This window comes from Fistularia commersonii, chromosome 5 (genome assembly GCF_037954325.1).
Source record: "Fistularia commersonii isolate RoL2024-O1a breed Wild chromosome 5, RoL_Fcom_v1.0, whole genome shotgun sequence".
Taxonomy (NCBI): domain Eukaryota; kingdom Metazoa; phylum Chordata; class Actinopteri; order Syngnathiformes; family Fistulariidae; genus Fistularia; species Fistularia commersonii.
This window is the reverse complement of record NC_141288.1, coordinates 20,622,740-20,650,600: the sequence shown is the minus strand read 5'-3', so window position 1 is coordinate 20,650,600 and position 27,861 is coordinate 20,622,740. Positions and strand designations below refer to the sequence as shown.

Sequence of the window (27,861 nt, the reverse complement as noted above, 5' to 3'; positions counted from 1 at the left end):
GAGAAGATCCAGGAGAAGATCCAGGACGTCCAGGAGGAGAAGATCCTCAGGTTTCCCATGGAAGAGCTGGACAAAGAAGTCTAAACTCCTGCTTCAGCTGCAACCCCACCCTGGCTGAGAGGCAGAAGATGGGATGGAGAAGCAGTTCTCGGGGAGACCTCGCGCTGTCTGACGTGTGACTGGCTGCACGGCTATGATTGACAGGCGGAGCCCCGCCTCTTGGCCAATCACAGCTGGGCTAGGCTCCGCCTCCTACGACCCCGAGTGCAGGATGAGCGGAAAATGGACAACGGATGAATGAAAACTAGGTCGCTTTGGAAGAATCAGCCGCAGAGCGCGTTTATACACATTGAATGTTTTATTAAAAAAGAGAAGTTATAACAGTATATTTTATACACAACTATTTATGAGGTTATAAGCCTATTAATAGAGCATCTGTCTATGGGAGCAGCATGCCCACTGCACAATGCAAAGGAAAGGAGGGAACCGAAGAGGAGAACGCCGGGGTCCGAGTGACAGTGAGGGGGGGGATGGAGAGAAGACGGCGGGGACGGGCTTGGGGGGGGAAACAGAAAGAAATCTTTTGACTGTTCAACCTCCAAATCTCTCTCTCAAACACACACACACGGGTTCTAAATCAAAGAAAAGCATTTTTTGTCTCCATGCTGTGTGAAACCACATGTGGAAACGCTGTCTACTGATAGATGGAGCGCTCGGTGGAAGGAACACAGCTGCTTTCAGGGAGATGCGCCTGTTCGTGGCGATGAAGATGAGGGCGACCTTTCGATGTGTGTGTGTGTGTGTGTGTGCAAAGGGTCAACCGGCGGCTAGCTCAGCACATGGAAGGGGGTTCTAAGGCGCAGCGGGCCGAACTCCATCAAACTGGTGATGTGCATCACGTCGACACGTCTATTATGATCATCTCGTCTCGGCGGCGGGTTTTCGGCTCGGGCGTGCACGGGGGCGTGGGGGGGAGCTTCCGAAATTCTGAATTTCGGTACGGGACGAAGGCACGAGTCGCACCCTGGAGAAACTGATGTGCATCGGACTATATATATATTCACGTATATTTTAGAGATAAACAAGTTATCTTAGGCTACCGTTCACTGCGCTGGGGGACAAATTTCTAGCGTCTGCCCTCACTTTCGGGACTGAACAGGCTCATTTCCCCAAAAAGAAGTCAGTGTGTTCCAGCAATTCTGTCGTTGGAGGGGTGACGGGAAATAAATGCAAAGTACAATTCAAGTTTTGTCGGGAAGCGTCGTGGTTCTCAGACGGGCCGGCGGCTTGTCGGCTCAAAACCGGGAAAAACAACGGCAGTGGTTATTTTCTTTTCAAGACGCCGAAGAAGAAGTGATCAGCGACGCCGGGCCGAGGCCGGGCACCTGCTTTTTATTGCCGGGCAGATGCACATTGTTCTAAAAAATAAAAATTCAAAAAAAAAACAAAAAAACAAAACCCTGTAATTTCGGTTAAACATAGGAGACGAGAAAATGAGACGTTAGATCCCTGCTGCTTCACGGTGTGCTATCGTTACCAGCTCTCACCTCAGGTACATTGTATTTTCAACTTTTTTTTTTAAAGTACAACACTACACAAGTGTGTAAGATAAAAAATAAAGAGTTACATTCTGGATTTAAAAAAAAAAAAAAAAAAAAAATTCTCCTCAGGGTTCCTTTTTCACCTGAATCCAAATTCACAGCAGTGGCGATCGAGATAAGGGGGGAAAAAAAAAAATGGAATTACATTTCAATGCCGTGTGTGAAATCCACATCTAGGGCTGCTTCTTATGGAGGGGGTGAATAAATGAATAAAACGGCACGGCGGGCGAGGACAGGATTAAAAACACTCGCCGTGATCCAGACATGAACCTCGACGCTGGATCCGCTGACGGAACACCAAACTACCCGGCCGTCGTTTAAAGTCAGCAAACCTTAAATCTGTTTTGGGTGTAAAATGCGAACTCGCTCGTGTCCCCGGGAGCCGAGCCGGAAAAAGAAAAACATCTAACTACCCTCTGAGGAGGTTGTGGACCTCGGCCCGCTGGAGGTGGAGGTGTGATTGCGGGGAGTGTGCTTCTCATCTGCATGGCTTTTTGGGAAACTTTTGAAGGTTTTTTTGGGGGACGAAGGCAGGGAGACGATATCAAGGGGCGGTGACCTGACCCCTGACCCCTGACCCCTGACCCCCAGCCCACCATCAACCAGTGATCCTCTACCTGCAGCGTCTCAAGCGTGCACTTTTCTAGGTAGTTTCGACGGTAACGTGAATTTTGCCGTTTCGGGTTCACGGGGCTTTAGAGGGGTTTTCTTCACTGAAGACACGCACACACACACACACACACACACACACTAATCCAGACGTCTTGACCCCCCCCCCCCCCCCTTACTAAGGAGAGCGAAAAACAAGAAGCGAGGAACCCCTGCAGGTGCAGTTCCTTCTCAACACGTGGATTGACACTTTGACCCGCCGCCTCAAGAGCAACTTTTAATAGATCTCTTTAAATCTGCACATTGAAATCAATGTCAAATGTTTTAAACCCCTCCGCCACAAGCCCAAACTTTAAACTAGTCATCCCAACGGAGGAAAACTAAACTTCAGGTGCAAGGACACACTGGAGCTGGAGGAGCCTGATGGAAATGATGGCATCAGGAGGAGCGTTCTTCTCTGAAAGGTGTGTTTGAGCGGGACGCCAATGAGTCTAAAAAAAGAATCGACACCTTACACTTAAAGAACCCCACCTGGATCGACCACACACACACACACACACACACACACACACACCCTGACCTTGTTCGGTATGATCTGCACCCCCATCCCCCCCAAAAAAAAAACCAAAAAAACAAAAATAAAGAAGTGTGTTGCCGGCCTCGGAGCAGCGGGGGCGGCGGTGCAGTTTCCCTTCGTCCAGTTGCGGGAACAAAAAGGCCTCCTCAGCATCTCAGGTTTATTTTCAAAGACTTCAACTACAACTTTTGTATCGCAAAAAATGTAAATGTAGCAGGACGTCCGGTGTGGCTGTGCATCCTCAACGCTATCTCCGTCGCAGGGGGTCTGGGGGGGTCTGGGGGGGGTCGGAGGGATGCGGGCCGGAGCTCAGCAGCCCCGCAGAGGAGCGACTAACGACAGCCTTTGTCGGGGGTCGGATCGGGCGAAAGACGACAAAAATCGGGGTTTCGGGGCGAAACCGGCGGGAGAAAATAAATGGAATAGAACTCGGACGTTTTTCTACTTTGACACACCTTAGAAACGCGATGACGGGAGGAGAACGGGAAAGCAACTGCGATGTCTGTCTGGCTACGGGGGTGGGAGGGGGGGGTGTCTGTCAAACACACCAGAGGCTAGATATTCATAAAAATCCTTGTTTAGTAATAATAATAATAATAATAATAATAATAAAAAAATCAACTTGTTTAAATATGAATATTATAAGTCTGCTTTCTCATGGTTAGGAAATCAAATATAGTCTCTGTGGGGGCTTAAAGGAGGAGGCGGGACGGGGACGGGGGCTCCTTTCACTACAACTCCATGTCCTGGGCCTCGTCCTCGGAGAAGTCGGACATGGAGCTCTCGGATGACGAGTCGCCGGCCCCCTCCTCTTGTTCCTTCAGAGCCTCCTCTGTTGCATATTTCTGGATGTACTCTGCGGAGGAGAGGAGAGGAGACAGGAGCCCGTGGCCGTCAGACAGAAAAGACCTCGGAAAAAAAAAAAAGGGGAAACGTCTCAATCCGGGATGCGTTTCCGAAAGCGCGTCGGGACGCGAGGCCCGTCGGGAGGCCCGCCGTCTGCCGGGAGGTTCGGGGCAGGAGAGCTGGACGCCGCCCGAGGACCTTATCGAGCAGAGGAATAAGAACGACAACGCTGTGTGTGTGTGTGTGTGTGTGTGTGTGTGTCGGTTGAAGGCGGCCCGTCTGGGTTTCGGAGGAGGGAGGATCTCCACCTTCCTGTGCCAGAGGACCTCCTGGCCGCTGACCCGTGTGGAAGCAATCACGGACGCGGGGGATGATCTCCGAGCGTCTCCGAGGTGAAACCCAGAGCTAAACCGCTGCCGTCAGGCGAGATAAACATCGCCGAAGTACCGATTTGCGGCGTAACAACGTTCCCATGTTTTGGGGACGGTTTACAGACGCTATTTTGTCTGGTTGTTCTGAAGCGGCGTCTTTAGGGACTGAAGACAAACACGTCACTTAAAGGTTCCCCTCCAAGCGAAGGTCCAACACTCCTGCTCCCTCCCGCCGCCCGCAGACCTTCGGAAAGCCGCCCCCGGATAACTCGATCGCTCGATTACGGGACCTTTGATTTTCTGCTTGTACTCCTCTGGCCGGTGGAGGTACATGGCGGCTGCGTCTCCATTCAAAGGGTCGATGGGGTTGGGGTACGCCAGCAGCTGGGGGAGGAACGACTCAAAGATGTTGGTCAGATCTGCGGGAAGAGACAACCGACGTCAGCGACACAGGAGCTCGACCGAGACGTGAACTTCAGCTTCCTCCTGGAGGTTTGAAATAAAACTGCCGGGCCGCCGGGTTAGCGTGACGGCAGCCCTCGGCTAGCGGGCCTCGTCTGCGTCCCGGTACCGAGGCCTCGGCAGGAAAGCGGCCGCAGTTCCGCCCTCGTCCGCTGGGTGCCGCCGTTTGCCCCGTTTAGGACGAGGACGTCGCCCTCAAATATCTTCACACTTGTTCAAGTAATTCATGCAACGGCGGAGGAAGTGTAAACACAGGAAGGGGATGAAGGCTCCGGACTCCTTATAGACGGAGCTGAAATCCCTCCAAAAACGATCCGGTTTGATCCGGCGCTCGGTAGGAAGGCTGGAAAATGGGGGAAATGGCCGACATAATACGCATTCCCCGGAATCGCCGGCGTGCGAGATCGAGTGCGTCTCCCGGGTCGACGGGACGCTAAATCATCCCCGCCAGAGGTGGACGGGCGGCGACCTTGTCGGGGCGAGCGCATTACCTCATTAGCATTCACCTCTAACCGCCATAAGGAGATCAGGGACAAGCGGCGAGGTCGGCCCACTCACCGTAAAGGGCCGTCCACGTCTGGTTGATGACATCTAAACACACTGTTCCTGACCTGTGAGGAAAACACAGGGGGTTAGAATCCCACCGGAGAGAACCGGAATCTTCACGGAAAACGACGACGGCGGGGAAAAGCGTCTCTTCTTTAGGATTCCACGGTCACGAACGCGACGGCGTATTTCGTGCGGTCTGCTTTTGGGCGAGTTATTCCAGCACCTCCATTGCAAATGTAACCCTTGCATTTTCACATTTCTTCGTCCACGGCCACCTTTCACCCCGGCTTTGCTCGGCGGCCTCGCTGAGCGGAGCGGGTTCGGAGAACATTTCAGAAGATCTGGCCGCCGGGCGCCGGATGAACCTGCCCGGGGAAACAAAACGACGAACGAGGCCGCGTTTGTAATTTGGCGTCGGATGAAGCCGAAACCCGGCAGAGTTTAGATCGGGTCTCGTAGCGGCGGCTACATCAGCATAAACGCAAAACAGCATCTGCTTTCCGGCAGAAGGTCGGGAAGAGAAAGTAAACGACTGAAAAGCACGAATGGACGAACGATACCTCAGCTAGCCTCGCACCTTCAAATATTTCCTTCGGGATAAATAAAGTTGTTCTTATTCTTATTATTCACTTCCACTCTCAGAAGATGCCAGGTGGACCGGACCGTGACCTTTGACACCACCTGGCAGGCCGGGAGAGCTTGGAGGCCCCGATGTTCACGATTACAACTCCTTTTTTATTGTCATTGTGTGTGTATACATATATTTTTGAGTCCATCAGAGGAACATCACACGTTAGATGTTTTGGACAGATGGTCAAAGAAGCCAGACAGAGATGGTTGGCTCACGGACAGAGGAGGGAGAGTCAATATACTGGTAGACGGATGCTGGATTTTGAGGTCTAGAAGACCAAAGAGAAGATGGATGGACGTCGTGAGAGAGGACATGAAGGTAGTTGGTGTGAGAGAGGAGGATCCAGAGAACGGGGTGAGATGGAGAAGGTGGATTCGCTGTGGAGACGCCTGAAGGGAAAAGCCCAAAGTAATATCTATGTATATATAAACACATAGACGCCTTGGAGGAGGAGGCAGTTCAGCAATAAAAACTGGAAAAACAAAAACGGCCAGTTGGCCGTGACCGTGTCTATATTTATTTTACAGACCTTCCACTTACGGGCTCTAATTCTATAGTGTAAGATCATTTCTGGGACTTTTCTTGACATCATTTCCTGGAACTGAGACCAATAACAATGATAATAACCTGTCAAGGTATCTCTAAATGTACGTCTAAGAAAGATTTAGTGTTTTCTCCCTTATGGATGCTGATTCTTCGGTGTGATATACAACATCGACCACGGGAGCGGCGAAAAAAAACAACACTACAAGAAGGGTAACTTACGCTTCATCGATGTTGGGATGAAAAATCTTGTTCATGAACCCTGGAAGGAAAAGGAGACGAGGACAAGCGGAGGCGTGAGTGCGCCGTGATTTGCAGCAAACCCTTCCCGGGCGCGACTGGCGAGGTCCTACCTATCGATGGCGACTTGAAGGGATATTTGTCAGGAAGATCTACTCGCACCTTCCACACGCCTCCCTCGTACGGCGCTAGAAGACGAGACAGGACGCAAAATGAACACGGCTTCCTCTCCGGTCTGCTGAGGAACACAAGCTTGCCATTTTCCTCTTTCCCTGCGTGTGTTTCAGCCACTTCTTCACTTCTAGCCTCCATCCTGTGATGCATAGCTTCAAATAGGAGTGTGTGTGTGTGTGTGTGTGTGTGTGTGTGTGCCGCCGCTCCCGGAGCAGCTGCGAGCCATGAAACACCCATGTGCGAAACATGACCAATGAAAGGGGAATTGCGGTGTATGGATGTGTGTGTGTGTGTGTGTGTTTGTGTGCAGGTGTTTTGATTTGTTTTGACTTCACGTCTCTGCAAACTGTGGCAAAAGTGGTGTTTTTTTTTGTTGTTTTTGATGTTTGAGATGTTGCGAGCGCCGTAATAAAGCACAGTTTCCTGCTCTGCCCTTGTGTTTTCCACTCAGGCGGGTTCCCGGCCAGCCGCTTTCTACTCTGAGACTCCTCCGCCAGCTTCCTCCAGGACATGTTTCTCATGCACACGCTTCGCCGTCACAAATGTGATTTTCACGAGCAAAAACAAGAGACGGGATACTCACTTCCCTGTGGTCCAAAAAACTTCACTACAAATTCGTTGAGTCCACTGAGGATGGTGACTTCATGCTTGCTTTCGATCCTGTTTGAAGGACGTTAAGGAACCTGCCATGAAGACCCCGACCACAAATTAAACCAACAAAACAGAGACGGCCTGGAAAACGCGGCAGATGTTGATTTCAGTGTTTAAACACGGTTACGTATTTTCTTCGGGCACGCTTCGCCGTCCCTGCACATGCCTCACGGGGACAAACAGGATAAATAAGTGTTAGTCCCTGCTGATAGTTTGTTTATAATAATTACCTGCTCGGTCACCATTGTGAGGGCGTTCTGTCATGACTGATCGGCAAAATAATGCTTGTGGTTGTGAGTGGACGTAAAGCTGCACACAAAGGCAGCGTGACTCCGTGTTCATGTTAGATGGGATTCTGCGCCGCCGCTGAAACGAACCTTGGATTACACTAAGGAGATAATATTTTGTACGTTTGGCAAAGAAAATTGCATTTCAGCGAAGGGGGATTTGATTTAGCGTCCGTGAGCAACTTGGTGGAGGCTGCGAACGAGTCCCACGACTGCGCCGCGGATTAATCCGCTCACCAGCTGGACGGCTCCGGCAGCAGATCTGCACCCCTCCTGAAAAACATGAGCAACGCGACGTGTTCCTCCACGGCTTTGCCGGAGGTCCACGGGTGGACCCCAGCCCCCGTCCTCCAACCACCGCATCTCATAGATTCATTCAGACAGTCTGGTTCCTCATGATGACGTTTGTGACGTCAACATCACGCGGGAACCCGTTGGCGAGCGGAACGGACGAAAGCGGCGTCCGGCTCTACGAGCGACACGGCTTTCTTTGCATTGGCCGGTTATACTTTTATTTTTGGGAAACTTTCGGTCCTTCATTATGGCTCCCGAGCTCCCAGTGTTTTCATGGCCTAGATGGTGATTCTACCACCTGCTAGCGTTGACGAATGCCATAGGCGCTAACAGACAGCACGTGAGGGCTGACTTACAGCGAAAATCGCATAACAAAAATGCTAAAACTATACCTTTAATAAAAAAACACTGCAAAATCCTTGAGCAGAGCGTTAGCGGTGATGCTCAAGACGGAGAGGCTTTGCCCCACAAACTAACGTAAACGGATTGAATTGCGAGCAATAACCGACTCAATCAACAAGCCAACGATGCAAACGGCGAGAGGAGGTCAGCAAAATAAGATCACATGGCCGTTTCTCAGCTGAGACCGTTACATCACGCGGTCGAGCCAAGACATTTCACTTTCAGTCTTACGGACTATTTCTGTCTGACCCTTCCTTTAAAACTTTGATATATCATTATTCGGGGCATAAAACCCGAGGGTAATAATAGCTCCTTCCCACTGCCACCGTAAAGCCTGTCGTCAGACGATATAGTTAAGAGAGTTGCTATTCAAATGAAATGATGCTTTGCAGTCAGATTGAGAAACTACCAGCAATAATGACTCGCATGTAATTACTTTAGTGGAGCTATAAATCAAGAGCCACTGAAGTTGCTTTTTTTTTTTTTTATATTTAAAGAAAATATTCATCCATGTTTTCCTCCACAAATCCAACCATCCTGCAACTCTTTTCTCATGTTTTGTCAAGTCATTCCTGAACTTGCAAACCCCGATTTTGTCGCCGCCAAACCGTTTTGCCTTGTGTGTGAACAAAGGAAACGAAAGCGCGGCAGAACGTGGCTTGGAGAGCAAAGAAAGAGCATAAAAGAGCAAAACGAGGGAGCGACGAGAGCGGCGGGCAGAGCGTGGAGGCCGACGCCGCGAGAGAAGGGTTGAGGAAAAAAAATCGTCCGTGCAGCACGGTGGCAGCTGGCTTGTCAATCCTGATTGAGTGTGTATCCAATTAGCCGCGGCGATGACCCCCGAAGGGTTAAATCAAACCGGGGGTATTTTAAGCTCCGGCTGCGTCCGCAACGATTACACTAAAACTTGTGCGGGGGAAACGGGGAGCTGCAAAAAGCTAAAGAGAAAAAGTCCGCGTTTCTCTCCGACTGCTGTCGTCGATAAAGCTATTCCGGGGAGCGGCGGGAAAACCCTGGCGTGGGAAATGCATCCGCAGGCACGTCTAAGCGACGGCGGAATCGCTTTGTGATCCGCCTGAAAACACATCAGCCATGCGTCCAAGGGGGGGGGTTGGTATGAAGGCCGTCTTCTCACAAACCTCTAACGGAGATCGAGCTCAGGGGTGACGTGGAGGAAAATCTATTCTCAAAGAACGGGTAAAATCATGACATATTAAATACTGTGACCATATCTATTGTTCAATTGGCCCCTGAAACTGTATCTTTTAGCTTCGCGAGCCAGACGGAACCCGGTCCTGGTCCTGGTCCTGATCCGGCCCACGGGAGGTGCGAGAAGGTCCGACAGGACAACAAGAAACTTTCCAGCGACTAATATTTCAGCCGTACTGAAATGTTGCCTTATTTGACCAACTTTAAAGAGAGAGACGGGCACGTCTAAACTGTTTATGTTCTTATCCTTGTTGTTGTCGTTTCGGTTGTCTATTCTCTTCGAATCATCTCGCTATTTATATTCATATCTACATTTATTGACACTGTTACGCTGCTGTGACAATAGAATTTCCCCCATGAGGATCAATAAAGAATATCTTGCGCTATCTTAGAATACCTGAATAAATCACCATCCAAAATCAATTGTTGTTGTAATCCAGCACTGGAGCTCTGAGATATTAAGTTAAAATATACTGCTGAATAAAATAAAGGGAACATTTAAACAACTCAATGTTACACGCGTGTGAAATCAAAGTGTCCACTTAGGAAGCAATGCGGATTCATTTGGACTTGTTTCAAGGACATTACGTCAATGTTGGATCAGCCTGGAGTGTGTTTTTACACTTTTATTTGGAGCGTGACCCCAAATCCAGACCTCCATGGGTTCATAAATGTATCATTTTTGTGTGATTGTTGTCGGCACATTCAACTAGGAACAGAACAAATCATTGAATAAGAATATTCCATTCATTCAGATCTAGGATGTGTTATTTTACTGTTCCCTTTATTATTCTGAGCAGTATATATTGAAGACATCTGTGGTTTTTTTTTGGAGAAAACACCACTTTAAAATATATTGAATAAAGAGGAAGAAGTTGAGTGTCTTGCTAACCGACGCCTCCACAGGCTAGTAGCAGCTCGGGAATCGAACCAGGAACTTTCCCTGCCTGAAACCGTCGCCGCGGAGACACCGCGTTTCTGACTGGACGCTGACATTTCACTTAAGGCCTGCGTTCATACCTGCGTGCACAAAAGGCAAATTATTTATAACCCTCCAGCACCAGAAGAAAATAATGACAGCAGCCTGGTATTCAATCTTTCCCTCTGACATTAAGAGCATACCTGCGGTTTCAACGGCTGCACTCCTGTTTAAACTCAAGATAATGTGACACCGCGGTGATAATAAACACGCTAAAAGCCAGCGGATTCCAGAGGCTTGCATGGAATATCGACAAAACCACAACTTTTTTTCCCCTCCCATCTTATCACAGCCATGTTGCACTTGTTCCTCATTCCTACCCCGGCGCCGATGTCCACCCCCCGACTTGGATTAGTACAGATAAATCATAATCTGTGACAAGCGCCAGGTCGGTATCTTTTACAGGCGCGCGCATAATCTGATCCACAAATCCTGACTGAGACGTAAGGACAGACGCACACGTACACGCATCTTCATTTCTGAAATGTAATAGCGCCCACAGCTGCTAACTAAGCGTAGAGGCACAGCGCCGGAAAGGCCCAACAGCCTGTAGAACAAACCTGAAAATGTATTCAGGCACAAAAAGAAAAAGGCAGAAAAATCAATTGTTCTGATTCAGGAAAGCTCACTGGCGCTGAGTTATGCGGCCAACGTTTATTGTCTAGACATTCTTTTCTGGTTTAGCCGGGCTTCGATCTCCTGAGATCGACCCAAACCTGAGCGACCCCCCCCCCCCCCACGCACCACCTCCGAGGAAGAAAAACACAGACGGGTTCGTAAAACGTCCGTCAGACAAACAACATGGTGTCAGCGCCGTTCCGGCATTTTCCTTTTTTGGAGGCCGAACTGGCTTCCCTCGTGGAGGGGAGCCCAGACCCGTGTCAAAGCACTTCTCTGCTTCTGTGGGCTTTTGTGTTTTCCACGAGAGGAACACAAAAGGAAAACACGGCGCCGTTCGGCCGCGGGGGGGGGGGGGGCTACAAACAAATTATCAGCCGCGATGGGAAAGCTAGCGTCTTGTGCTAACTATTTGGACTTTTCGGAAAAGACACAACGACCGATGGGGAACGTGAATCGAGCAAAGTTACTTAAAACCGGCACAATAAACCGCCACCCGGGCTGTTCCAGTAATCCCTTTACACCGGAGATGCTGCAACTTCTTCATACGTGTGAACAACACGGTGAATTACAGGGACGGAGTGATTTATCCACCGCACGAATAGCCGCGCGGACGCAAAATTAAGAAGCTGCGCTTTTGTTTTGCAGACCACAAAAAATGTGGAAGAAGAACCAGGTCAGCCGAACGGGGGAGTGAGAGCTTGAGAGGGAGATGAACGGAGACGCCCGAGAATAAAGTGAAAGATGAACGTCTGAAAGAAGAAGAAGAGACGATAGCGAAGGAGAGGAATAATAAGACGGGGCCGAGCCTGCCGAATGTTGATCTACCCTCGCATACAGAATGACTTCACCGCTGTGGACTGCGGGGCCACGGGCACACCGGAGGGCAGCGAACATCTCTCAAACAATAACATAAGCTTACGAGTGTCTATAAAGTCAGGAATTAAAAATAAAACTCCTTAAAAAAAAAAAAAACATCTAGTGCCGTGTAGATGATTAGCACATAGCAACAAATCTCAAGGGATCACTGACGCCCGTCTGAGAGGATGGATAAATATTAAGAATGGCAATCATTCGCTACGTGCACGCCGTCTGCTTACTTTTCGGGCTATTCTTAGTGACATAAGGGACGTTTCCTGGTAACTTTAAGGGATTTTTACAAGCTGCTGATATTAAAAAGACCTCCCCGGCAAGAGTAATTGGCAGAATCTCTGCGTGCGATGGATTAAAAAAAACAAACTAGACATGGTTTACGGTTCCATGATGCCGGTGCTCGGGACTTTTGGTGCTGCGAGGATGCAGTCTTTGTCTGTGGCACTGATAGGAAGAGGAACCGGAAAGCTTTTAAAAGGCTGGTGTTTTCTTTATTTTCTCATCTAGAGACGAGGAACCTGAAGATAGAAGCACCTCTTGCTCATTCTACCTCACAAGGTTGAGGCAACAACGTTCAAAGGCCCCGCTGATGAAAGGCAGGAAGCCTAGCATCTGTTCGCAGGCTGTGCACAAATGTGAGCTTCCTCTGCCGAGACACACAGGCAACCGAAACGCACGGGCCTCCGTCACCTGAAAGGGGAAAAAGAGCTTCATTTTGCATGACGGGCCGCAGAGAGCGACAGCGGAACACCAGAAACGGCGATCCGCCACCCCAACCTCTGTTCTTAGCGAAGCTACCGTTGAATCGATTAATCGAGTAAAGATGTACTCCGGTATCTGCTCCGTGTTTCTCAAATTAAATTTGCTTCTCTGCAGTCTCCAGCAAAATTTCCGCGGTGATTAATAGCGCCTCGCAGAGCCGAGTAGCGTTGCGGTGAAGCGGCGCAGAGAGCCGAGCTGCCGTAGCGCGGCAGGTGGCGCGAGGGTACGTTTACATCGGCTCCATAGCAAACTAATACCCTGCTCTCCTGTAGGCTCTCCTGTAGGCCTCCGCAGACAAACCAGACCCAATTTCAAGCCAAACCGGACCGGAGTTCCGCGGCGGATCCCGGGGACGAGCCGGGCCGTGAAAATCCTTCCTATTCTGGTCCATTTACCGCAGCTGTGATCATCTCAAAGGATGTTGAGGTGAAAGGGGAGGCTATCGGTATCAGTCAAATACCCTCTTTAACGTCCACTTGGTAAATAGCGGATTCCACGGATTCTCCTGGGATGACTTGTCTCATCAATTTGGCCATTTTCAGTTTGTCACGCACGGCCACCTTTTTCCCCCTTGGACGAATATGGCCGCCGCAGGTGCAGTCGGACGGCTTTGCGAGGAAAACGCAGATCGATCTGGACCAAAATACTTTGGTAACGTAAGCAGAGAGGATTGTTGTTTTGGTTGCGGCGACCATTGGGCGTCAGTGAACGCCATACTTTGCTGCGGCCTGGTCTTTACCAGCTTCAATCTGCAAAAATGACTGAATTTAACAAGCCTAAAGTTGATATTTGGGGAAGTTTTTTCCTTTTACAACCTGAAAGGTTTAATTTCGTGCCTGATGACGGCCCCTGAAACCATTTCGGTTTTATTTATACGTAGAAAAAGACGTGGTGTCTGGTTCTGCTTAGGGCTTCTTCCTGTCCAGAGGCAGTTTCCCCTCGTTGCTTCCACATGCCTTCTCGTGGGGAAATGGCTCCATCTCTAAATTTATAGGGCGCCGTCTCGAGATCCTGCTCTATGGCTGGAAAAGACATATCTTACGCTGTGCGTAAGCATCATTTGACTGTTTCATTGCAACTAAATAAAGCCGTTCTAATAAACATCACTGGTTACTGGTTTTAGGATTGGTGTTTTCCTGCAAAATGCGCAGCTGCAGCACGCGGTGTTTGAAAAGCTCTGTGACGGTTCATTTCTATCTCTGCGCCGCCTGCTTGCTCTCAGCTGCCTGGCCGGCTGCCCTGGCAGGGCCGATGACTGAAGAGCAGGTAGGACAGTAACAGGCCCGAGGAGGGGGGTTGCCGGCTGCTTCTCGCTTCCCTTTTTTTCCCCCTCGTACCTGTAAATCACGTGCAATTTGCGTGACATCTCCTCCGGCGAGAGGACGCCCGTCGTGGCGATCTCCTCCGAACCCGCTCGACGGAACAAACCCAACTCGCCGGCGGACATCGGAACATCGACTGGCGAGGGCTGGAACCGCAGCAGAGGAGCGTGGCGGAGATCGGACGGCGGCTCACCTGTGAGATCTAACAGGATCGACGGCGGACCTTTGGACTGACCTTAACCTCTGCGCTAACAAACACCTGCCTGGCCCGGTGAGAAGCCGATATGTTCAGGGCCAAATTCAGAACATTTCACTCGCATCCGAGCAATTTCTCTTTATAGATCCTGCAAAAGAGCCTGACTAAACGTGCGCTCCTTTGTTTAGTTTCACGTCTTCTCAACATTTAGACAACCTCAGCAGCGATCCAGACGCTTTTCCCCAAACGGTAATAGTTCCTCTTGAGTTTCAAATGTTAATCCCCGTCATCTATGTTGTTTTTTTTTTCTTTCTTTTAAGTCTCGAGGGTGTTGTTCTTACGCAAAGGCTCCTTCATGGCACATTTACACATCCAGGGGAACAGACTGCCAGTGAATTGACCTCGGTTCGGTTTCTATTTTGAGTTAAACGGCCAGAAGTTGGACAAACCCGCCGCTGTGAAGTGACAATAACTATATCGGGATCGCAACTCTGAGCCGCCGGACGATTGTCAAGAAACGCTCGGTTGAGAAAGTGCCTAAAAATAAACACAAACATTAGGCTACATTCATTAGCCTTTCACAGGCATTTAAATGTGTCAGAAGTACCATCACAACTCTGACCTTTTCAATATACATTAGTTAAGAGACAATTTAAAAAAGGTTGATTCACTGTGGCGACGCCTGAAGGGAGAAGGAGAAGAAAATGTAAAAAATGCTCTATTTATTCATTGGTCTGAAACCTTCCCAGTTGCTAATTTATTTGCTAACTACTCGCTAAATGCTGAATGTTCACGCCTTCCACAATTCTTTTCTAAAAGTGGACTTCATGTCACACCAACTCAAATCACTTTCCTTCTGCAGGACACAGGCCATAACTACATATCCCGACGCGATATCCATCCGATCAAAGTAAACCCGGACTTTTACGGGTATTTTCTACGGGTTCAAACAGACGCGCAAATACAAAGAAACAAAAGGAAGGAAAAAAACAAAACAGCCAGCTCAACGGGCAAACACAAGTTTCATAAATTGCTTTGCAATGCTGATTCAGTTCCTAGGAGATGCAAGACCCAAAATGCTATGCTCTCTGACACTCGGCTCCCCGCTTGAAAGCTGGAGCTGCACAGGCGACGTTCTTTGTCTTTGGTGGGAAATGAAAGCCCACCCACCGCAATCAAGCACCGATCCCTCCGCTGCTCCTCCTCTCATCCTTTCACTAAATCAACAGTCTATTTACAGCAGTGGAGCAGAGTCTATCTACACACACTCACACACACACACACACACACAAATGATATGATAATCAATCAGCGTTAACGCCGAGCCGGGGCAAGAGAAACAACAGCCGGAGTCTAAGGCAACGGTCTGATGACCAAAGCCAGGTTTGATGGAGAATGACAAACAGATGCAGCTAAAACGGGGAGAATCCCAAAATGCAAAGCTGACTGGAAGAAAGCGCTGACGAGACGGGAGAGTTGAGTGTGAACCGCCGGCACGCTGCTAATTTTATCAAAATGTAACAGATAAGAGCGCCGAGGACAGGGCGTGGACAGGCGGCCTGTTTTTTCCGCCGAGGCTGTCTGGAGTTAATATATTTTCAATAACCAGACTCCGTGGCAGAGATCCATAGGGCGGTAAAACGCTCGAGCATAAAGACGACCTCTCGTCGCCCCTTTGATTCCCCCCCCCCCCCAAAAAAAAAAAGAAAAAAAAAAAAAATCGAAGAGAGCCGTGCACGTGAAGGTCCAAGGCGGGCTGAGATCCCTTGAGTGAGGGGAGAGGGAGAGGAAAAAAAAAAAAAAATCATGCAAAACAAAGAGAGGAACTTCAGTCCATCTGTTTTTCTAAGCGAGTCCAGCCATGCATGCAGAAAGCTTTGCACAGTAGGATTAACAGTGAGGGCCTCAAATCTCCTACTGTCTACGATGCCTTGCTCCTGAACACCCCCCGCCAAAAAAAAAAAAAAAAAAAGAAAAAAAAACTGTCAATCAAGGTAAGGGCCCCCCTGCCTACGCGGGGCCTCATCCTTAAAATTCGACAGATTAATTTGATTAATTCATGAACAAATACAAAAAGAGCACAAAGTCCGGCTAGGGCTGCGGGAGGGAGCAAATCCACGTTTTGGCTTTGCAAAAACACACAAAATGGGAAAATAAGGAGCGGAATAACAAACAACTTTGCCTTTCTTGGGGTTGTTTTTTTTTTTTTCCCTTCCTGATCTGGATTCAACAAAAGGGCCCACACACCCACAAATAACATGTACAAGATCCAATCACACACACACACACACAGATTTAGTTTACATTGCATAGGACTCATTTCTATGCCGGGCCTGTTTACAGGCATCAATTCAAATCATTCCTTAAATATTAGACCATTCGGTCCACTTCTTCTTCGTCATGGGTCTGTCCACCAAACCCTACACTTCTTCTTATGGCTTTGAGATAATGAACTCGATTTTAACAGGCGGGTCAAAGCCAAACATGGGGAGGGCACTGCAAAATTAGTTTACACACAATGAATTCAATTAGAATTAAATTAAAAGGAAAATGTAGATTTCACGCTGCTGAATCCTGCTTCAATCCTGCTGTTCTATTTGTCCCTTCACTTCATGATACCCGATTGGATTGCAGGTTGTGTGTTGTTATTTTGACACCTTCAGAGTGCTTTCGCTGGATTCTGCATGAACGCCAGCAGCATCTAGGTAAAATGAATAAAATAAAGACACCTGAGGAAAAGCGGTGACGTCTCAGAGGACGGCCACACCGCGAGTTCACAGCTCACAGAGCGAACACACACACTGACAAACACACACACAGTCGAAAGGTGTGATGACGCACAGAAAAACGTCACAGTTGAGGACAGTCGCTAACTCATCACTGTGACAGTTTGACGCCCTTTGCGACGACGTAAAAACTCCTGTTCCTTTTCTATTTCTGAAATGACGCCGGACGGCGCAGCGCTGAGGGTTCCTGCCACGCACTCGCCCTTCGCGTCTGGAGCGCGCAGGACGTGGCCGCCTCCACCCCTTCGGTACTTTGCGCGGAGCCGGTTCAGTGCTGCATTAATAACGCTGAGTCCAGATTAGCGGCCTGTGACTCGGTCTGACACAGCAGAAGGGGGTTGAGGTCACAGGGGCTCCGGCAAATGGGAAACACAAAAGACTCCGCTGCTGATCTCTCCGGATGTCATGTAACAAGAGCACAATGGGCCTGAAACACCAAGCGGAGAATTGGTATTTCCACTTCACGAGGACGGCGTGATGAGGAGTTTCGGTGTGGGATAGTAAAAAAAAAAAAAAAAAAAAAAAAAGGGGGGGGGGGGTGACCCCGACAAATGTGGCCCCTGACCTTGCACACCTAAATAAATCACCATCACAGAGGGCGACGCACTACCTCAGATAGTCATTTCCTGGGCGGCGGGGAAGACGCGCTTCCAGATGGGACGGTCACCTCAAATGGTGATGAATGACTGAAAACACTACACGACGCCGACTTGTGTATAAAACGATCGACATCCACACACACACACACACAACGGCGCTACGGCAAGGTATCGTGATGGACGCCGGGGGCCACTGAGACACACAACTCCCCGCTCGGCTGAATATAAATCACTTGTCGTCATGCTCCACAGGACTGCTATCCAATCGTTGGCTTCCGGCAGCGACTAAGAGGCTGATCAGAGCACAAGCCGAGATGCGGCTTGGCGACCATAAAATGCCCAAACATCCGCTTTGAGGTAATGACATTTTGTATTAAAAATAAATGGATAGTTTGACCTCGTTGTTTGAGATGAACGCTGCGCTCCCGCTTCGGCATTTATATTCAAATATGACATGAAGGTAAAAAAGTGCGTGCCTCTACATCCCCCGGGCAAATACGGGGAAAAAGGAAAACAGTGACTTCAAAAAGTTGCTTCCACAGGATATTAGAGCCTTGCTGACATGTCACGCGCTGGCTGGAGCTATCGGCGATTCACAGATTCATGTGGTTGCATACGTGTCGGCTGATAAGAAAACTTTCAAGGTCGGTATCTCACAGGTACAATATGTGATCGTGTGTTTGTTCCATCTGCTCTGGTAAACTATTTCTATTCCCGGCACGCTCGGCGCCCGACGCAGACATATGAGGACAAACATACGAGTCTGAAGGAGTGGATGGCGGGACATTTAACGTCGGCCGTTTGATTCTACAAATGACAGCTGACATTGCGAGAGCAGAACTTTTCAAATGTACTGATGTAAAATCCACACACATGCTCCAATGACATTTATTGGTCTCAAGTCTTTTTGAAATGCTACGTCTTTGGGACTTGAAGCTGGAAACCTGGTCCAGCTGTGGTAGAATTAGCGTAAGGATCCCTCACAAAAAGAAAAAAAATAAATAAATCAGTGGCTTTTGTTTTTTACTTTTAAATATAGGCGACAAAACCTCATGGGTATGGGTCGACTTATGATTTATAAAACTGAAAAAAAAGGACAATTTTTCAAGATTATTACTAACTACGTATTAAGACCATGCAAGATAATCTCAGAAATGTTCTTTTCTGTCTTCTCTGCATTAAAACCCCTTGGGGCAGACACCAGAAGAGCTTGTGTTAGCTTTCACAAAAGGCTTAGTCCTTTGTAATCTACCTGTGCTCAAATTCCAGCAGCTTACTGTTTGAAAGCATTTGAGCCGGCAGAGCAATAACGAATACTCGCATATAATAGCGCGACAACCTACACAGTAAGTCCGGTCAACCTCACACAACAAGCCGTACGTAAAGCTCTTTGAAATCGCATAGTCTGCTACGACTAAAGTTTAAGAACATGTTGTTCCAGAAAATAAAAAGACATATCCAGAAAGAGCGGATAGCCAGTGGCCAAAAACTCAGGCAGGTCACTTGAGAGCAAAAACAAATTCAAGGTTGGGACTATAGTTAAGCCAGAATTAGAAAAAAAAAATAGGCCATCCCTTCACATTCAAGATTCTTCAATTGCAAAAGAGACCGAGTGAAAGAGTGGAGATAAACAAAAGAAATACATGCAAAGCCAGTGTAATCCATTAATGCTGGCTCCATGACAATCAAAAGATTTCACATGATTGGCATGAAAACACAGAGGCTATTCGTTTGACACCAAAAGCAGGTTGCTCCAGTATCCAGGAGCCAACCGTAGGACAAAGCTCACAGCCTAATCCCAGCCATACTACATGCTGAGGTCATTCTGACATTCATTTTCATGAATTCCCCAACGGTGCCTGCTCCAGATTCTCGCCTCTCCGGTGGCTGCAGCAAATTAATGTGCGAGGACTCTTCCGTGTCGGCCCATATGAAGGAACACGCTCCGCTCTACAATGCGGTCTAAGTGTTTGGGTTTTTGGTTACACAAGGGTTACATGCAGGCTTTGGAGCACAGAGAGGGGAGGGGGGCTGTTGCTGCTGGTAGTTTTGCTATAAGGCACATAAAACAAGGAAATAGACATGTTCCTCAGAGCAGTAACTTGAAGCCCTCCTTATCTTAAACCAACAAGCAGGCCCAGTCAGCAGTAAACCCATGTATGATGACACACATGCCGCCGCACGGAACGGAGCAGGTGTCGAGACGGCAAACCTGTTTCTGCCGTCAATAAAACTCGCTTGATGTTATGCAGGGTTGTACGGTGAGTACACTTGAGTCTAGGGGGGAGGAAAAAAAAAAAAAAAAAAAGGAAGGTGGTAGTCTGTCTGCCAAACCAGACTGTAATGGCTGCCACAGCTTGCACAGAAGTGGAGTCTACTTGAGGGGTGGGGGGTGTTGCGTTAACTTGCTCAAACAGGCAGTGTTGCTAGCTAGAAGCTGCCTCCAGCAACAGGCCAAACAAGGGAATTGAATCTGGAAGGGGCCGAGCCCGGGCCTCTCCTGTGTATCGATAATGGAGAAATTGAGATTGCCTGCGGCCGCTGGCGAGAACGCCTCGAAGCGCGGTGTTCGGAACACTCGCCGAACCTTAACCGGCTCCCGTCAAGCTAACATCGCCCTCTTTTCTGTTTGTTATCACAAGCCCATCTTTAGCTACATATTCAAACAAAGCTTTAGCTGAATACCATCAGCTGTTTTAAGTCCCTCCTTCTTGTCCTTTCTGGCTGGTAACAGCCAGCCCGATGATCAGGCTCCACTGTGCTGGGATACAAACAAAACTACTTTTCACACTGCCCTTCTAGAACAGAGTGCACTGGAAATATGCTGTAATAGTTCACATTTTTTAGCGCTCCTGCTGTCCAGCCATAGCTGCATGACACATACAAAAAAAAGTACACATGGTGACAAAACTTGCAATAAAAAAAAAAAAAAAAATAGAGTGAGCAACAGAAGCTACTAGATGTTGCCTGGAAGTTACAGCATTCTTCAGTGAATACACTGCAACCCCATGACACCTGCTGTGCAACTGAAACCATCACCTCCAATTCCAGCACATGACCGCCCCACCACACAAAAAAACGACACAACTTAGCCTGCTCGTATATGTGTGTGTGTGTGTGTGTGAGAACAGACACACACTCACACAAGTACAGTGAGACATGGATCAGGTGGCCATTTTGATGTTGAAATTAACCTACAGACACGCTAGCCGCTGCAAGCTAGCATTTCAGGTGACAGCTGCGATAACAAAACTGAGGTAAGTAACTAAATAATAAAAATAAATAAATAAATAAACATTGTACAAGACAGAGCTAGGCTATTTGGGATCCGGATCGCCGGCTAGGCTACGATGTGACCAAGCTTTTTTTTTTTTTTTGGCCGAATGTAACAAAAGACAGCATTTTTCAATTGACGTTAGCCTTACATTATGTAAACAAGCCCCTGTGCCAACGTGTAAAGGGAGATATTGACTTAACCCCCCATCACAATGTACTAGAAGGGACAGGAAGGAGGGGAGGGGGAGATTGAAGTCAAACTATATGATTTCAATCAACGTGAAAGACATTCCTGGAGGAAAGGGGGAAAGAATAACGTTAGCATCATCCCGGCCGCTGCAAGTCACTTTCACACACAAGGCGTTAGCGTAGGGAAATGTATAGCGTTGTAGCTACTAGCAGTAAGCTAGGCCGAGGGAGGAGGGGGTCTGATTAGTCCGTACAGCTGTCCCGATAAGCGACCGGAGGCTTCCGCGGGACAGAAATAGCTAACACTTGGCTTTGCTAGCTAGCACAACGTTGTTTACACAAACAGCCCCCCCCCTCCTCACCCCTGTTAAAAAAAAACGCTCACAATGAGCTAGCTAGCGACACGCAAAAACCAGCGACGTCAACACAACATTCACATTTCCAAACACATTCGAGGAGGAGAGGGGTCGGAGGGGAGGGGGGCGAAGCCGCGACACGGACTTGTTTATGTTCAGAAAAAGGATACAGTTTCACCACATCGGTATCCATTCGCCTTTTACCCGGACTTGGAGACGACATTTTTTTTTGCTATTTCCAATGCAGAACACCAGCAGGTAAACGGAGCGCCAGTCCCCCCCGAAATGCTAGACAGTCTAGCAAACCGTACTATCCGAACGTTACCATTTGCTTTCGGAAATGTTCACAGCAGAACGTCTTTCTGTCCGAACAGGCAGCTGAGCTAACGTCTGCTATTCACTGCCTCCCTGCGCTCTCTGACCATGGTTCTGACAAGCTGGGATCCCTCCGCGTGTGACGTCAAATAAACGCGACCGGACGTCATCACTAATGGCCATCTTTGTAGTTCTGGCGTGGCCATCTTTGTAGTTCCAGCGTCGCCACTCATGGAGTCTTGTTTTTGGGATCCAAAATTGGAAGTCCCATGATTCTTTCGGTGAAAATCCTCTTTATAGGATTTTGCTCTTCTGAAAATGTGCAGTTTTAAAGTAAAGGCATTGTTTAATTCAACGTGTATTTCTTCGCATTTGCGATGGGAACAACACACAAGGTGTGAGACTTTCTTCTTCTTCTTCTCCTTCTTTCAGGTTTTCCCGTCAGGTGTCGCCACAGCGGGTCAACTTTCTCCATCTAACCCTATTCTCTGTATCCTCCTCTCTCACACCAACTACCTTCATATCCTCACTCACTACGTCCATAAACCTTCTCTTTGGTCTTCCTCCAGACCTCTTGCCTGGCAGCTCCAATTCCAGCATCCGTCTACCAATATAGTCACTCTCCCTTCTCTGTCCATGACCCAACCATCTCAGTCTGGCTTCTCTGACCTTCTCTCCAAAACATCTAACATGTGCTGTTCCTCTGATAGACTTCTTCCTGATCCTCTCCATCCTGATCACTCCCAAAGAGAACCTCAACATCTTCATCTCTGCAACCTCTAGTTCTGCCTGCTGTCTTATGGTCATTGTAACAGTAAGGTGTGAGACTTTCTGAAGAGCACTTTATTAAATTTTCTACGGAAATTCTACAGAGATAAAAGCACATGCAGGATAATAAAAAGACCGGTGTCACAGACAGGTAGACGAGGCATCCTGATACTAATTAAAACATGTCTGATGTTCATGGCACCGGGTTCGAGACGCATCCAGTCCGAGACAGCAATGCTTATAAATGAAAACATTTCACTCTTCCAAACGCTGCGGTTTCACATTGTTTTGTAGTTGATTTTTTTGTTTTGTTTTTTTTTTTGTAAAAGCAAAATCGTACAGACAAAAATCCTCACAGTTTGTTAATCTGAGGTTAATATTTACCACCCCGTCATACAGCTCAACATACAGTGAAGGTAAACATTGCCTTTCCAGTGTTGAGCCAACTGGCCCTTTTCCATCGTCGGATCACTTTGTCTCCTCGCACGCAGAAATCCCGGCCATGTCGGCGTGCCGGGGGGGACGACCGGAGCAACCTTCGTTTTGGGATCCCGTACAAAACGTACACTCAACATTTGCTCTTCATGCCGCTCGCTAGTACTGCGTACGAACATGATGCATTTAACGACATTCACGGAGCAAAACCCGCACGCTTCGGACATCCTTCACTTGTGCTGCTGGTTAGAGACGAGAAACTCATCTGTAGTGTCTGAACACTAACGTGCGCATTATTTTTTTTCTCCAGATATGACTCAAAGGGATGGCATATATTGAAATGATAGTTCAATCTTGTCATCGGTACTACGACATCTGTATCGCGAAAAAACGGGCGGGTCATCAATCCAGTGTTGCCGTGTTTGCTTGGATGGAAGCCAGTTAGTGAGATGGAGAGGATACCTGCCACTGACGGAATATTGCAAACACCTTTTTAGACTTGTCACGAGGACCCTGAGAGACAAAAAGGGAGGAACGACAGATCAGATCTTGCGTGTAACGGCAATAAAAGTGAAAGCGCACAAGAACGAGGGAAGACCTCTGCACGAGGACGTCCGGAGACACGACCGTCTAGCTCGACTTTTACACTGAAACAAGGATTTGACGGCTGCGACGTGAGACTTGCCTGTGCCGGACTGCCGCCCACTGCATTAGAGTTCTTCCTCATGGGCATTAGGAGGTCGAGAGCTGCTTTCCAGCCTTGCTGGTGATGCACTGAGGCGCCGTCTGAACCGGGGACGGCCGCTGGATCCAGATTTTCCTTTCCTGCTGTGATCCACGGACACCAGTCCCTGTGCTGTGTGAGCGGGTCAAAAGTATTCCTGTGCATGATCCCATCCTGAAACAGAGACAGGTTTAAAAAATACTTAGCGCAGATTAGTAGAGTAAAAGACGGAACCGAGCATCGTGTCCTTTCTTTTGGGTGATGCGTGCAGACCTATTACAACTGAGATGACTGTATAGCTGGCGGGAAAAAAAAAAAATCTTACAGGACCACCGACTGAGGACAGGCACACGCGTTTGGGAGGGTGCTGGACGCTCGCGGCGTCTTCAGCAGCAGAATTATCCCCGTGCCCTCGACTGCGGGTTGAAGGCCTCTTGCCGCGGGTCAAAGGACTCTGAAGTTCTTCACTGGGACTGGGTGAGTCTCTGCTTTGCGCCCGCAGAGCTGCAGGGGAGGAGATGCCCTCACCCTATAACACACACACACACGATTTAAAAAAGGAGACCGTCACACTGGCTTTTACTTCAAGTCATCTAACAAAGGTGCAGCTGTTCTCGGTTGGTGAGATGAGTCACCGTAGTTGGTTAAAAGCTTGCCTGGTCGACGCGATTGGAGTCCTGGCTCCGCAGCTTCATGCGACATGGAGTGGAAGCGGGAGTTGGAGAAGCAGAAGCAGAGCGGTCGCTCTGGTCCTCGTGCCGGGCAGACGAGACGGGGACTGCCTCCTGAGCACAGGGGCTCGCGGTGTTCGATAACGCTTCCCCTTCGCCTCCCATTCCCTCCATCTGATGGAAATTCCATAGGCCTACTTTGCGCATGCAGTAGGAGCACGTGAGGATGGGCAGGCTCATGGCGTGGAGAGTTGGGCTAGGACAAGAAAATCACGGCCTATAAATGCTGATGTGAACACATTTAACAATTCTTTCTACACTGACGCCGTCCCCGTTTGCCCGTCCCTGCAAATTCATCACCCAGGGCTTATTAGCAGCTGTTCGCCCGAGTTGTGCCTCACCTCGCTGCCCATCCGCAGAGAGAAACTATGCATGCAGCCACCTGGATAGCCAACGGATGAGAAGACAGATTCCCTCCCTTTCTTTTTTGTTCTTCCTCTATCAGCTGCAGTATGACACTGATCACATCCTCATTCAAAGACTGTGAAGAAATGGTAAACATGATTTACATAGCCGTTCATGCAAAGTAGATTGATGTTGTCCATGTTTTCCGACACTAAATGCAGCGAGCTTTCCTTCATCTCCCAAATGTGTTCGCAGAGGTTACATCTGCTGTCCTTCCTCACCATGGATTTCAGCTGCTCGGGCTTCATGGCCGGCAGCTGCTGCGCAAGCAGACACGCGCTCCGGTAGCGCTCTAAGAAAGCGGCCAGAAGTGCAGATGGATCGCCAGATGGAACCAGCCAGAACCGCTCTGAAACGACAGCAGTATCCATGTTGCTAAATGACATTTCCTTGTTGAGGCTAATGTGCATTAGCATACACATTTGGAGCACTTGAGTTTCACCTGGACAGGGAAAATCCGGCCAGGGACAAAACTTCTCATGCTGCGTCTGTAGCTGCAAAGACAGCTCCGCAATACGTGATTCATCTGTTTGAAAACAAGATGTTAGCATTACATATCCAGCGTGAGTGGAGCGGAAAGTGGGCAGTGCGTTTCTGAAAGCTCTACTCACATTTTTCGAAATCTAAAGTGGGTTGTAGTGACGCACAGAGGAAGGCTTGGCAGCTGGAGCACTTCAGCATGTCGCTGCTGACGTTGATCCAACCGTACCTGGCGCATATCAGAGGCGACAGCGTGCGGGGCTTCCCTGCCCATTTCAAACAGTGCTATGCTAAGGAAATATCACCTTGAAGAAATGTATTGTTATCTATTATTGAACTGCATTTTGATCACAACCGTTTTTACAAGGAGATAAGAACGACTCGTTGCTGATAAACGGGTCCGATGAGATGAAATGAGAACGACTATATTTATCCCGGAGGAAATTGTTGTGCCAGTTTCAAGTAAAAAACAACAGTAATAGATAATCGTAGAAAGGAGGAAGAATAAGAATACAATGAAATATGAATTGTCTTAACTGTTAACTGTAAAAGATGGGATACCCAGTTTTAACGCTTTACATTAAAACTGATCCTCTTGTTGCCCTGCAAATAAAAATATAATGCCTGGGATTTCTTCCACCCATGCACGGTGAGCCATAGCAGGTATTAATAGCGCTTAAGTACTGGAGAAGCATTCACTGCGGGGAGGATATGAGATATGACAGTCAGGTGGGCTCACGAAATGTGAAAGTTTATCGGTGAAAACAAAAGTACTTGAGAAAGAGATAGTGACTAATGTTCTCTGCAGCTGACACAGGGAAAGGATATTGAATATGACTCGACTCTGGAGAAGAAGGCTTCTTTGTTGGTCGCCTCGCAAGGTGGTTGAGAGCTCCTGTTTGGCTCCTGGACTTTCAAATCCCTTTGTGCGCTACAAATGAACACAACGGACAAAAAAAGGCAACACAATTCTTCAACGGGGTGTCTTCATTCGCGATGAAGCCGATGCGAGAATCCCTTGACGTTTAAATGTCCGTGGATTCGACGAGAAATAGCAACACAACCGCGGAAAAGAGCGACACTTACACAAGGACGCTCCCGCCGGACCCCCCGCCCGACCCCACCCCCTCCGCGGAGCCTGTACACTGTGTACTGAGCGATAACGAAAACACACGGAATACCAAGCGGCCAATAAAGTGAGGAAAGTGTATTATGTGCAAAAAACACGGACGGAGAGCGCTTAAATAAGCGCGGAAATATCGCAAAAAAAGCGCTTAAGCTGACGGTGCTATAGCAGCGAGGCAGCCAGGAGGCGCTGCTAGCAAAACTAGCTAATGTCAACTCGCTACTCGGCTTATTTTTACCCCGATTATCCGCAGCGGCCGGCGGGAGAGCACACCTGTTCGACCCGGCGGCCGTCGGAGAGACACCTTCGTTGAGGAGTTCGCGTATTTTATCCGGGGAAGCGATGGAAGACTTCTGCGAGTTTGAGTTACTCAGGCGATCCCCACGACTGCCGCCGTGGGTCGCCATGACCGCCGCTCTCTGACGTCCCCCGGGAAACAAGGCCCGCCGGTCCGAAGGTTCCGCTCCGCGACCGGGAGTTCACTTAAAGAGCCCCGTCCGCTCACGGCTTTGCGTGTACAAATACCATCAAAACAATTATTTAAACCGCTTTTTGTTTCCAGGGAAAATGCGCACATAGCGTGAAATGCATTTAAATCCCTTCTACGTCCAGATGTTGCATCTGTGACGTCACAAAGGGGCGGCAAGGCAGACGTCTCAGCACCGGGTGACGACCCCTGGACTTGTTTTTATTTTAGGCCTGGTCGAGTTCTTCGTTCACAAAAACGGAATGCAAAATGTTCCCCAAATTTTACTTTCTTCATAAACGATTTTGAATTACATAAAAAAAAATCCCTAAAACTTATGGAAAAATCCAAAAACCAAAAAATATACAGTTTGATGTCTGAGATTCCCTGTGAACCGCCAACTTAATTACATGTTATATTCCCCTTGTACGTTTGTTTATCAATTAATTAATTAATTAATTAATTAATTAATTTACTTACTTACTTACTTACTTATTTATTTTTCCTCCCTTTCTTCTTAATTTTATTTGTCTATCTATTTATCTAATTATTTCATTTTACTTTCTTTTTCGTCTAGCATTATACATTTCTCACAAACCGTTGACACTATTAACTCCTGATTACATACAGAACGAATGTCCTCATATCCTTTGCTTCCTCATCCCTGGTTGTTTCATTGACATTCAGTTCTACCTTGCCATGTTTATTTGTACAAATGTATATTTGTGTGTACTATTTATGTTTAAAAAAAAACACTTGACTTGTTTCAACGACGTAAATCCCTGTAAACTAACACACTTTAGTTTATGTGTATGCGGCAAATGATAAACGTTCTGATGCATTGGATAAGGTACCCGATGCATGATTTTTGCAGCTAGACATACTCGTGGATGATAAATCACCTGGAGCTGGTTGATGCTCTTGACTTTCAAAACATTGGGGGAGAGGAGGAAAGTAATGAAAAACTTAGTCTTAATAGTAAGTGTACACATGTTGAGTCTTGAAACTG

The 27,861-nt window shown here is 48.1% G+C and overlaps 2 protein-coding genes and 2 long non-coding RNA genes across 5 annotated transcripts; 2 read left to right on the top strand and 2 right to left on the bottom strand.

Annotated features, from left to right (window-relative positions):
- Positions 1–339: 339 nt before the first annotated feature.
- On the bottom strand, positions 340–21,815 carry ube2h (ubiquitin-conjugating enzyme E2H (UBC8 homolog, yeast)). The gene is made up of 7 exons (XM_086147254.1): positions 21,573–21,815; positions 7,187–7,263; positions 6,543–6,617; positions 6,412–6,451; positions 5,025–5,077; positions 4,295–4,423; positions 340–3,643 (listed from the first exon to the last, which is right to left on the bottom strand). The coding sequence occupies exons 1-7, from the start codon at positions 21,623–21,625 to the stop codon at positions 3,519–3,521; spliced, it is 552 nt and encodes a 183-aa protein (XP_086003380.1). The 5' UTR covers positions 21,626–21,815; the 3' UTR covers positions 340–3,518.
- LOC147234335 (uncharacterized) lies at positions 11,472–17,509 on the top strand. The gene is made up of 2 exons (XR_015106193.1): positions 11,472–11,606; positions 11,692–17,509. It is a non-coding gene; the product is annotated as an uncharacterized LOC147234335 (long non-coding RNA).
- On the top strand, positions 21,528–22,254 carry LOC147234333 (uncharacterized). Of its 2 annotated transcripts, none has more exons than XR_015106191.1 (3): positions 21,528–21,660; positions 21,777–21,998; positions 22,150–22,254. It is a non-coding gene; the product is annotated as an uncharacterized LOC147234333 (long non-coding RNA). The 2 variants fall into 2 exon arrangements; XR_015106192.1 differs by having other exon boundaries at positions 21,777–22,050; positions 22,150–22,242.
- On the bottom strand, positions 22,151–26,820 carry zc3hc1 (zinc finger, C3HC-type containing 1). Its single transcript, XM_086147253.1, has 10 exons — positions 26,660–26,820; positions 26,089–26,191; positions 25,392–25,542; positions 25,223–25,306; positions 25,002–25,129; positions 24,717–24,856; positions 24,301–24,571; positions 23,970–24,173; positions 23,606–23,818; positions 22,151–23,433 (listed from the first exon to the last, which is right to left on the bottom strand). Exons 1-10 carry the CDS (start codon positions 26,791–26,793, stop codon positions 23,362–23,364), a joined length of 1,500 nt encoding a protein of 499 aa, XP_086003379.1. The 5' UTR covers positions 26,794–26,820; the 3' UTR covers positions 22,151–23,361.
- Positions 26,821–27,861: the final 1,041 nt, after the last annotated feature.

What these genes read in the sequence shown, in the direction of transcription:
- ube2h (XM_086147254.1), bottom strand. Translation starts at nt 21,625, where the DNA reads ATGTCGTCTCCAAGTCCGGGTAAAAGGCGAATGGATACCGATGTGGTG. An exon ending in GATACCGATGTGGTGAAACT is followed by an intron (nt 7,264 to 21,572) that starts GTATCCTTTTTC and finishes TCCTTCAAACAG; the next exon opens with GATCGAAAGCAAGCATGAAG. An exon ending in CATCCCAACATCGATGAAGC is followed by an intron (nt 5,078 to 6,411) that starts GTAAGTTACCCT and finishes TTTTCCTCACAG; the next exon opens with GTCAGGAACAGTGTGTTTAG.
- zc3hc1 (XM_086147253.1), bottom strand. Translation starts at nt 26,793, where the DNA reads ATGGCGACCCACGGCGGCAGTCGTGGGGATCGCCTGAGTAACTCAAAC. An exon ending in CACTTTAGATTTCGAAAAAT is followed by an intron (nt 25,307 to 25,391) that starts GTGAGTAGAGCT and finishes GTTTTCAAACAG; the next exon opens with ATGAATCACGTATTGCGGAG. An exon ending in GCCGGATTTTCCCTGTCCAG is followed by an intron (nt 25,130 to 25,222) that starts GTGAAACTCAAG and finishes CTGTCGTTTCAG; the next exon opens with AGCGGTTCTGGCTGGTTCCA.